The sequence below is a fragment of the Chelonoidis abingdonii genome, chromosome 22 (assembly GCF_003597395.2).
Source record: "Chelonoidis abingdonii isolate Lonesome George chromosome 22, CheloAbing_2.0, whole genome shotgun sequence".
NCBI classification, from domain to species: Eukaryota; Metazoa; Chordata; order Testudines; family Testudinidae; genus Chelonoidis; species Chelonoidis abingdonii.
In genome coordinates, this window is record NC_133790.1 from 18052855 (window position 1) to 18065014 (window position 12160).

General features: G+C 39.3%; 1 protein-coding gene across 2 annotated transcripts in view; it reads left to right on the plus strand.

Moving 5' to 3' along the window:
* The window catches only part of PPIL2 (peptidylprolyl isomerase like 2), a 152780-nt gene that overhangs the window by 35639 nt on the left and 104981 nt on the right, over positions 1-12160 (plus strand). For both annotated transcript variants that reach the window (XM_032776982.2, XM_032776988.2), the window contains 2 exons: positions 2134-2225; positions 4490-4579. In XM_032776982.2, the coding sequence (XP_032632873.1) occupies positions 2134-2225; positions 4490-4579 (182 nt within the window). The remainder of the gene's footprint in view (positions 1-2133; positions 2226-4489; positions 4580-12160) is intronic.

Sequence of the window (12160 nt, forward strand, 5' to 3'; positions counted from 1 at the left end):
CCTAACTTTTTAGAGTGTAAATTTGTAACTAAAGTAATGCCACTTCTTTTGGAGGAGGAATAAATTCTCATCTTTAACAGTGTAATGGCTTTGGGGAATACTGCTAAGAGTTTACATGTGGCTTGGAGAGTCAGTAACCAATGCTTAGTGCATGGGCCCTATTGCTGTGCACTGATTGCAATTTCACTCCTGACATTGCTGGTCAGGATGCACATTTTGTTTACGGTAGCAGGAAATGACACTAATAAATATGATGGGGTTGCTCCTCAGAACCAGTTATACTCAAAGGAAAAGAGTCTCAGCATCTGTGAAATGCTCTCTTGTCAGAGCAACTCATTGTACATGAACTACATGAGCTGCCATGGGTGAGAGAGCCCTTGCCATCTGCAAGGGAAAGACTGGTCGCTATCGGTTAACCCTTCTCTCCTGAGGTTGTGGGTGAACTGGCAAATATATACTGAAGTGCAGGCTGCTAGCCAAGACTGGTGGAATGGAAGTGGGGCAGGGGCGGGGAAGCACTTACCACTACTGTGGGATATATGTAGCTAGCTGTATCATCGGTGCGCAAGTGCCAGAGTCTGTGCTAGCAGGCTGAAGTACTTTGAGGCAAGGATCATGTTCTTGTTCTGTGTTAGTACAGTGCTAGCATAGTGGGGTCCTGCTCCACAGCTGGGATGCACAGGCACTTATACAGTACAAATAATAACAAAGGCAAGCTTACGGTAGCAGTGAACTGTCAAAACAGGCTTCTTTTAAGAAGAGCCCATTGGGTGGTGCTAGATGAAGTAACAGGCTACAATATGAAAGGAAGAGAATTGATCTTTATTTCTGCCTAACAGCAGGCATTTCTTAAAACATGGCTCATGGAATTTTAACACATGCCCCGATGTCTGTTCTCCTCTTTTATGTAGAAAGTGGGGTGAGAAGCAATTACAGGAAAAGCCATGTAATGCTCTGTCTTTATCTGAGCACCCTCCATTCAGATCAAGATGGAGCGCTATCTTCATGGAGTGCTCCTCAGTATTAAAGATTAAAGCAGCTGTAGCTTCCTTTATTTTAGGCAGCTTGGAGGCAGGCTTCAGGCTCTGGGTAGCTTGCTTGTGTGTCCCTCAATGGGACAAAGTACTGACGCCCCTGCCATAAAACACCTTCTAAATTTGCCTCTGAAGCTTACACATTCTCAAAGGGGATAACTTTCCTTCAGTTTTGGGTAGATTAATAAATAAAAAAATCCCCCAAATTTCTTATCCTTGCTTTTACAAGTCTGAGATTGGAGCACTGTCTCTCGGTGACTGGTGGGTGAGTATCTGTAGGACCTTCTCTGGCCTGTCTTGGTGGTGCTTTGCGCTATCTTTATTCAGTTCTCCCTGCTGTTTTGATTTATCAGATTGGAATTAGTAGGAAAAGAATCAAATGAGCCAAAGCTGTTTCTGAATTCCCAGTCTAGCAAACTGATCAAGAATTAATAATCATCTTCTAATTGCTTTCTGTTAAGTTTATCCATACATTTTCTTGATCTGTTGGCTTTCATCACTTTCTTTATGTAAGACGTGTTTAATATTTATGCTGACCTTCTTAGGAAAATTTACAGCTCAATTTGAGCTGAAGCCAGACTCTTTATTGAAAAGTGTGTGCTTAGGTTTAATGGAGTTCTGTTTACTGAGATTGAATACCAGCAGAACCTGCAAAGGGCACCATCTCATCTGCACCTCTGCTGGATATAAACCAAGATATGTTCCTGAGAAGGATGCTGAAAACAGAGTGGTGGGGTAGTGAGAAGATACACTCAACAAGGATGTCTTGGTTATTACGATATTCGTATCGTGATACTGAGGAGACACCAATCCCATTATGTGATGTACTATGTTGCTGGCTACTGGATGGTAGACTTCAAAGTCCCATTTTTCTCTCTTGATTTATAATTCTTGTAGGTGTCATTCTACTTCACCCACCTACAAATACTAGAGAAACAAAGCATGAATTAAAAAGGCCACTAATTGTACACTGAACATGAAAAAGAATGTAAATATTCTTCACAAAGACAACTAAAGCAACCATTCCATTTGTCTAAATAACCATAGGAAACTCATGCAGAATTTTGTGTTTTTGTTTTTCTCCCCTCCTCCCCCACAGGTAAATACCACTGTCCAGTGCTCTTCACTGTCTTCACCAATAACTCCCATATAGTGGCTATCAAGACGACTGGAAATGTATTTGCTTATGAGGTAGGCCCTCCATTGCATTTCACTGTTAATGTTTTACACTCGTAGCATCTTTTGTTCAAGGCTCTCAAAGAGCTTTAGAGAGGTAGGTGGGTGTTGTCCCTGTGTTACAGACAGGGAAGCTGAGGCACGTAGAAGTGAAGAGGCTTCCCTAAGGTCATGCAGCAAACTAGGAGCAGCAAGAGGAATAGAACCCAGGTAATCCTAGTTCCCTGCCCTAAGCCATACTATCTCCATTAGGGTGGAACCAGGAAGAGGCCTATACACCACTGAAGTCCAACTTAAGTCTTCAAAATAGGTCTGAATTGGAGCAGAGGCCTTTGACCTTTTTACAGGGATGAATTTCACCCCTTATGGATAGACTGAATGATTTAAGATGCGTATTACTTTTAAAGCCTGTCTTTTGAGTGACCTGCATGTAGCTGAGCCCAAGAGATTTGTAGGCCAAAATGTTTAACTCCTGATTCACTGTCACACGTTTTTCAGTTGAATGAACAAAAATCTTCTGTGAACCCAACAAGATTTTTTTCTAGTATATATCCATGCACAAAGGGCAGATTGCCTGTTTCTAATCTTCTTCAGTAAGCAAGAATATTTTAACTGGAGTTGGAAAAAAATAGATAACTTATTAGTGGGCATTTGAGAACTTCACTTGAACTGCATTTCTCAACTTTTTATTCATGTTTTGTGAACATTTATTTGTGTGAGCAAAGGTTTGTTTATACAGACCTTGCCATACAATCAGTTTCAAAACTTTGTGTGATCATGTACACAGCTTGACTATCCAGTATTATAATACAGTGGGTCTCAATGTTTCCAGACTACTGTACCCCTTTCAGGAGTTTAATTTCTTGCGTACCCTAACGTTCACCTAACTTAAAAACTACTTGCTTACAAAATCAGACATAAAAATGCGAGTGTCACAGTACACTAGTACTGGAAAATTCCTTACTTGTTCATTTTATCTGTATTAAATTTTAGTTTGTATTGACTTTGCTAGGCTTTTTATGTAGCCTGTTATAAAACTAGGCAAATATCTGGATGAGTTGATGTACCCTCTGGAAGACCTGTGCGTACCCCTGATTGAGAACCACTGTTGTAAGAAATACATGCAGTGAACATTTGTGAATAGTCCACAGGTGGGAATTCGTTCACACAAAACAGACATCAAACTGTGTGTTTAAAATACTGAAATTTCAAATAAAAAAAAAAAAGTTTGTACAATTGCAAACAAGAAAAGGGGCTAAATTCACCAACCCTTCTCCCCCCACCCCCAAGAGAACCACCCAGTATGTTCTCCCAGTTCTAAATGGCACTGTACGTTTTTAAATCTCCCGTTAGGTGAACAGATGAGACTGGGTTAAAATACTTGCTATTCTCTTCTGGAAACATGGATACTAGCTTTGTTTCGATTACAAGTAAAAGTGACTTGGCAGCCTAATCCTTAATAGATGCTTGCCCATATAGTAAAACTGCTACCCATTTTGCTACAATTTGCATACCCTGTTAAAGAGAAGCTCATCTGAGCAGATGTGTGGGGAAACTTTCACAGCATTTGCTCACATTATACATCATTCTGGCCAGTGTAATTTATCCCTAGGTTATATAAGCCATAAATTCATTTCTAGACTTCTAAAGTAGCAGAAAAAATATTACCAATTTTGGTTCTGGGTAGGAGAAGGCACTTATGTACTCACACTCCTGTTTCTTTCCTTGTAAGTAAAGCTGTGTCTTTCATGGAGTGATGTAGTGATGATTCTGATTTGATAATTTTATTTGTTGAGGAGTACAATGCGTTTCTTTGGTGTTGATTCCTACCATACTGTAAACTGCTGCCCATTTTGTAAATCACTTTCATTGCACCTGTTAAATCAGAGATTAATATTGCTCCACGCATAAAAATGTGGTTCTGTGCATTTTAACTGTAATCTAGAAAACAGATGACAGGATTTTCTTTTTGTGCTTTTCTTTCAATTCTTATGTGGAATTTGGCTGAAAAACATGTAGCAACAACCTATGTAGCTACAGAGTCCTGAATAAAAGATTTTTTTTGTTAGACATTGTTGAGTCAAATGACTAGGAAAGAAATACATATGTTTTCCAAAATCAGTAAAGGAGCCCAGTGAAACAATGTGATCACCTATTGGAAGTGAATGTCTCTAATTTGTTTACGTCATCCTGTATATTTAGAAGGGGTGTGAGATGTCTTCCGTTTGCCTGGCAGATAATTTCTAATTTTAATTTCTTGTTTTCCACCTGGTTGTTAGGCAGTTGAGCAGCTGAACATAAAAACAAAAAGCTACAAGGATCTCCTGACAGATGAACCCTTTACTCGGCGGGACATCCTGACACTGCAGGTAAATCTCTTGTTTTCTATTCTATTCTGTGTCTCATGCCTCCTAATAAACCCTCTTTTGGAGTGGGTTGGGGAGTATTAGGCAGACTGGCCACTCTCTGTTGCATTGCTAATATAAAATGACAACTGATTAGAGAAACAGTGTTTTGTAGTGGGTAACAGTCGCATCACTTTCATTTGTTCTCCAGATGGCAAGCTTTAGATATTCCATATAATTTTCACCAGAGCTGAAGTGAAACTTTAATCAGATTATTTTTCATTTCATATAGAGTTTGTCTTCATTACGGTGCTAACTCGGCACTTCTGCAATCGATCTGCTCAGTGGCGTCAATTTAGCAGGTCTGATGAAGCCTCGATAAGTAGATAGGAGTGCGCTCTCCTGTCTACGTAATTAATCCACCTCGATGAGAGGAAGAAGATATGTCTATGGGAGAGCATCTCCCTCCGACATAACGTGGTGTAAACACCACGTTAAGTTGATGTAAATTACATCGCTCAGGAGGGAGTTTCACCTCTGAGCAATGTAACTTACATTGACTTAAGCGGTAGTGTGGACAAGGGCATAGTAGATTGTGATTAATTAATTTAGCAGGGAAGCCCATTAAGGGTTGCTGAATTTTGTGAATTAGTAATTTTGTGGCGTAAGTCTAGACATTGGGTAAAAAAAATCAATGAATCTGCATCAGAAACATACACTGTTTTTGTATGTTGACAAGTGTACGTGTAATTATGTAACACATTATATTATACAAGTAAATGTATTGTACTGTGGTGTAATCATAATGAAGTGTTAGTTATGAGACCTTGCTATTAAATCTTTGCTTAAAAGTGGCATGAAACCATTGGGTTATTGTAAGAATGATCAGATTTGCAGTTTAGCCAAGTGGGAATTAACAGACAATTACAGTAAAGGCTGGCTAACTAGAAGGAGACATAGATGGCCAGAGACTTCTTTATGTCTAACTAGCTGGTCAGGTTGCCAATAATACATGAACCATGTTGTCATAAGAAATTAAAATAATCCACATATACATTTTCAGCTATTTAAAAGAAAAAAATAAGTATATTAATACTGTTTTATTTTATGGGTGATTTTTAAAAATGCAAATCTCAGCAAAGTAGGTTTTTCAAAATGTCTCAGCATCTAGAGGAAAACTGGCAGCAATGCAGAAATCTTCACCTGAATATGCTTTGCTTATGTCTGTTACCCTGTAAAATCTGGGGGTAGGGAGAATGTGGTTTTGTTTTGTTTTTTGAAAGAAAGTTACAAAGCTAGAAAGATGTAACTATGTTCTAGGTAGAAATAAAATGTAAAACTTCAAAGAGAATTAGTATATTTACAAAGGAAGTTGGAGTCTTTATTTTCTCTGAATATGAAGTGTGACTAAGGTTACGTTTGTTCAGTGAGTTCACTGGTACTGGAACCCATAGTAAGAGACTGTAAAGCTACTTTCTAATCTGCTGTAATAGACGCTTAACTTACAAAGAAATTTACTATAAAATGAGTTTAAATATTAGACCTTAAAATTATTAGATTGTTAAGCTTGCATTACAGCAAGATAGAAATTTGTTTTATATTGGTGATCATGCCACTGGAGTCACAGATTAGTGCATATCGCTTACGAATGAGAGAATTGTCACCAATGGTAGGCTGATAAATGCCAATTTAAGCTGAAAATTTTCCTCAAATTTATTTGTTCATGGGAAGAAGTGTGCTGTTTCCTCTTGTATTGCTGTGCTGAAAAGCATGTGTACAGTTGTTCTCTCTTCCCCCTGCCCCCCAGTCCTTCTGGCTCTATGACTGTTCAGGCTACTACAAAATTAAACATTTCAGCCCAGTGAATGCAAGGCCCACAGCTTTCCTCACATTCAAGTTTCAAAGCTTCTGACAGGATGATATTTGAATCTAACTGCCAAGATGCTAATGGTTTTGCTATAGTAATGAGACAGTAAATGACTATTGTATTTGCGCCATCATTATGGAAAACCAAATTTTCGAAAGAGTGATTAAAATCTGCAGTCATTTAAATAAATGTTAGGATTTTAACATATTCCATAGGTACATATCTTAAATATATTAATAAAAACAGCTTTCTGCTACTCACCTAAATTTACTGTATTTAAATGTTCCTTTCTGAGCTCTCTTAGATGCATAAATCTTCCAAAAACTAGCATTACAGTTTTGTGTTGCTTTGCAGGGAGATTATATGAATTTACTTGCATCTTACTTATGCCTCTTCTGAGAAGTTGTATTTCTCACTCAATCTCCAGCAGTTTATATATTAACCTAAATGAATTAGGCTGTGTACCAATGACCAGTCAGCCGTATTTACACCCCCACCACCTCCACCTATGTGGAGATAATAGCCATGTTGTTAAATTCACTTTTGACACCACCCATGAACTCATCTAGGATGACCTGCATAGTATGTATGTGGATTTGCTATTCTTAAGAAATGCGCTCATCCCAAACTCATGCTGACTAAACCTTTCTACTACATCATTGTGTGGTGTAATCTATTTTATTTTCTCAAATCTATCTGGAAACCACTGAAATACAGAAGAGAAATTTGGGTCAGTGGAATGCTGAACACATTTTGAGAAACCAGCGTGCCATCATTTTAAACATGTTTGGCTTTTCTCACTCAACATTTGTTCTATTTTAAAAACTAAATTGTGTAGGCCATTACTCCCAAACCATTCCTAGCTGGGGGGGGAGGGGGGGGATTGTCATTTGGATGAAAGTCAGTTTATGTATAAGCAGCAGAGAATCCTGTGGCACCTTATAGACTAACAGACGTTTGGAGCATGAGCTTTCGTGGGTGAATACCCACTTCGTCAGATGCACGTTAGTGGAAATTTCCAGGAGCAGGTATATATATGCTGGCAAGCAAGCTAGAGATAACGAGGTTAGTTCAATCAGGGAGGATGAGGCCCTGTTCTAGCAGTTGAGGTGTGAAAACCAAGAGAGCAGAAATTGGTTCTGTAGTTGGCAAGCCATTCACAGTCTTTGGCCAATCCTGAGCTGATTGGTGTCAAATTTGCAGATGAATTGAAGCCAGCAGTTTCTCTTGAGTCTGGTCCTGACGTTTTTTTTGAATTTTAAAACATGAAAGGCTGGTTCGGAAAAGATCTGGAGAGCCTGGATTGACGCTTGTCCTTCTCAGTTGACACATCAGCTCAGGGATTGAGCAAAGACTGTGAATGGCTTGCCAACTACAGAACCAGTTTCTGCTCTCTTGGTTTTCACACCTCAACTGCTAGAACAGGGCCTCATCCTCCCTGATTGAACTAACCTCGTTATCTCTAGCTTGCTTGCCAGCATATATATACCTGCCCCTGGAAATTTCCACTAACGTGCATCTGACGAAGTGGGTATTCACCCACGAAAGCTCATGCTGCAAAACGTCTGTTAGTCTATAAGGTGCCACAGGATTCTCTGCTGCTTTTACAGATCCAGAGTAACACGGCTACCCCTCTGATACTTGAGTTTATGTATAGCAGCTTTCAGTGGCTAAAGGAGTTTGTTTTTAACCCAAAATCAGTGCACATGCCAGCCCTATTTTAGTGTATGCAGTAAATTCTCATCTCCCTGTTGGACTGTGCACCATGAATTACGTTTATCTGCTCAGGCATGCAGCAGACCACTGGCTAAATTTGTCTCTGTCTCACCACATTTGGTTCTGCAGCCTCAAAATATAAGAGGTATTTTAAAAGTGAACAAAGAAAATGAATTAAAGGCTGTGACAGGAAATAAGAAAAGCTAGGAGATTCACGTTCAATGAGGAAATGAACCATTTGTGTCCTCCAACATACTAGCATAATGGGGTGAACTGGGGAAATAGCATAGGGACACCTGTTGTGTGTAAGTGTTGGAGGATACAGAAGTGTATCAAAGGGGTCAATCATCAAAGCAGTGCACAGAGACTTGGCTGTGTAACTCTCATTCAGGTCAATGGGAGTCATGCACCTGAATACCTGTATGCTGTTTTGAAACTCTACCATGTGTTGCTTTTCATTCTTAGGCAGGAATTTCCAGGGTTTTTTGTCGTGATCCTCATGTTTTTTTGTTTTTTAATGTGTGAATTCATTATTGTTTCTCATGTACTGTTTCCTTTTGGCACCTTGGAGACTAACTCTAAGGTGCCACAAGGACTCCACATTGTTTTTGCTGATACAGGCTAACACGGCTACCACTCTGAAACCTGTTTTCTTTTGGTAAATAGTTTATAAAAAAGCCCAAGGTCTGTGGCTTTCTTTCTTATAAATTCTCTGTGTCAAGATGCCCCTGGGCAGTGAGTGACTTCACCCTGGCAAGCCCTGTCACTAGTTTGCTTTGTTTCTTAGCCAAAGATCATCACTGAATTTTGTCATGATGAGTTTGCGGCTGGAACTCTGGCTTATCTACATTGTCTCTTTGGAAAACTTTCAGCTATGTAGTTAAATCTTTAATTGTCACAGGTTTCCTCGCTTTCCTGACATGAATTGAATGTCCTTGTGTCTGAGAGAACAAGAGCTGAGAGCTGGATTGGTAGTTCTGACCCTGCTTGCTGGCAAAGTATCAGGCATGGAAGAGGGGTTTCTATAAAAAGCATTCTTTACTTTGCAAATAGCAACTGAATGGAACTGTATTTTTAGTAGGTCAGTTTATCGACAGAAAACAGGCTCTGGAAATGCTTCATCTAAATGTCCTAGGAAGCAGATGGGGGCATATGTGTTACTGTAACTGATTTTGTAGTGAAATATAAATAGAGTTAAAGTGGAAAGCTAGATTATTGTGAATTTATCAGGTATTTTCCAGATGTATGACCACATTTTTCTTTGCTGTTACCTACAGCAGAATCCTACAGCTGCTGAGGATATATTTGTTAAATTAGCAAATGACCCCCAAATTAACCACCTTTAAAGTTGTTTACCTCTTTTGAAGAAGGTGGAGATGTGGTGTTTTTAGTACTTGTTCTTTCTAGAGTAGAATTTCATAGAGGTATAACAGAAAAATGTTGTTTAGTCCCAACTACCAACACTAATAACAAGTTGTACAAATACTGGTCAGACTTTTTTGTACAGCTTTGCTGATAAGCATCACATCAACTGACTGGATTTTCAGTGGCACTCACACTGCCTGGGTCCTGGCCACTGGTCCGGGGGGCTCTGCATTTTAATTTAATTTTAAATGAAGCTTCCTAATCAGTTTAAAAACCTTATTTACTTTACATACAACAATAGTTTAGTTACATATTATAGACTTATAGAAGGAGTCCTTCTAAAAACATTCATATGTATTACTGGCATGCAAAACCTTAAATTAGAGTGAATAAATGAAGATGCGGCACACCACTTCTGAAAGGTTGCTGACCCCTGTTTTATACAGTCATGCCTGGATTACTTTTATTTAAAAAAGGGAAAACAAAAGAACACTTCTGATCTGGAACAAAAAGCAAACTCTAAATTCTAATTGTTAATAACAATATCTTACATTTTATATTGTATACCTCTGCCCCCAATATAACGCTGTCCTCAGGAGCCAAAAAATCTTACCGCGTTATAGGTGAAACCACGTTATATCAAACTTGCTTTGATCTGCTGGAGTGTGCAGCCCTCCCCTTCTCCCCCCCTCTGCCCCCCGGAGCGCTGCTTTACTGCCTTATATCTGAATTTGTGTTATATCGGGTCGTGTTATATCGAGGTAGAGGTGTACTTTTCTATGTAAAGAACTCTATGTACTTGCATATACGTAAATTGCTTAAGCCACCGCTGGCCTGGTGTGGAATATGGCAACTGTTTAACATAACACAGTAGCATTACACCACCCCTCAGGGGAGGCAGCAAAGAATAAGATCATCTCTGATTAAAATTGTCAGGGGAATGTAGGTAGGCAGAATGCAGCTACCAAAACTGGCATTTGGCTAGGACACTAGGTCTAGTGTCGCCATTTCTGCAAAAGGCGTCATGGGTTCTTTTCTCTCTGTGAGTGATCAGGGCCCTGAGTTTTACGTACCATCACAGAAGGCAGCAAGTGTACTATTTGCCATAATGCAGTTCTAGGGCAATGGTTCGGTACTGTTTCAGATGGAGGAGTACCCTACTAGATCTCTCAGTGCCGCTTCCTAAACCAAGGAAGACTTTCCTTCGGAGTGGGTCTTCCATTCAAATACCTGGCCCGATCCTGGATAGCTTGTGATATCTCATGAGATCACAGTAGGAGAATGGTAATGGCTGCAAACAGCTATCGGTATAGCTGACAAAATTCAGAGGATGATAGAAGCTAGAGATGGAATGCTCATCTTATGTCATCCATTTCCTAATCTCTTGTTCAGTAGAATTTTAAAAGTTCACCCCTGCTGTTGAGAGACCATTCTTGAGAGCAAAGTGTATTAGGCTGGGGAAGCTTCTCCTGATATTCAGCCTAAATGTTTCTTTCCCAAATATAGATCTCTTGTTTTTCCATAAATAATTAACTATCTCCCCTTAACTGTTGGGGGTTTACACCCTCTTCAGAAATTTGGTACTCTGTCATCTCTTAGCCAAACATCTCTCTCAAGCGCTCTCTCCCCTTTATCTCTCCTCATCAGTCAGTAACTCAGATCACCATTGTGTACCTCTTTTGTGAATTCCCTCCACTTTGTTAGTATCTTTCTGATAACGTGGTGCTCGGAAATGTACAGTGTTCCAGGTACAGTTGCACCAAAACCATAGAGAGAGGGGGACTATAGGTTCTTGCGCTAAATAAACCTGACCTCAGTCTTTATGCTCTCAAAATTACATTGTCCTTCTCTTGGCTGCCATATATTGCTGCAAACATGCATCTCATTTGCTGTCCTCTATCACCTGAGGACTACTTCATCCAAGTTTATCTCTCCTGTAGATTATAGTTCAGATTGTTTTTCCCCAGCTGTATTAATTTGTATCTCTTACAAAATGAATTCTGTTATTTTGCACGTTTCTAATCTTTCTAAGTTTTTGCATTTTCTCTGTCTTGATTGGAAGTCAACTCTTCCCAATTTAACATTGTCTACAGATTTCACTAGCATGTTTCCAGATAACTAACAAAGATCTTAAATACTCCAGGACTTAATACTGATCACTGATACTAATGATACAGATCCTCTTTGTAAATCACTTTGATATCTTTGGATGAAAAGCGCTACATAAGAACTAAGGTATTGATGATATTTTTGATATCCCCTAAGAGATCTCTCACCCACCCCCTTGTTTGATAAACTGCTGTTACACTTTTGCTTTATACTCTCTTAGCCAGTTTTCAATGTGTATGTCCCCTGCACAAGACAATTTGAATTAATTTTTCAAGTAAGATTTTGAGTTGATACTAAATCCCAGTATATGCCCTGTACTGTATTCCCTTTGGACATTGTTTTTGAGATTGTGGCATAGTCTACACTATGCGTTTATACTGATTTTAGCAGCGTTAAACCGATTTAACCCTGCACCCTTCCACACGACGAGGCCCTTTATATCAATATAAAGGGCTCTTTAAACTGGTTTCTGTACTCCTCCCCGACGAGAGGAGTAGCGCTGAAATCGGTATTACCATATCGGATTAGGGTTAGTGTGGCCGCAAATC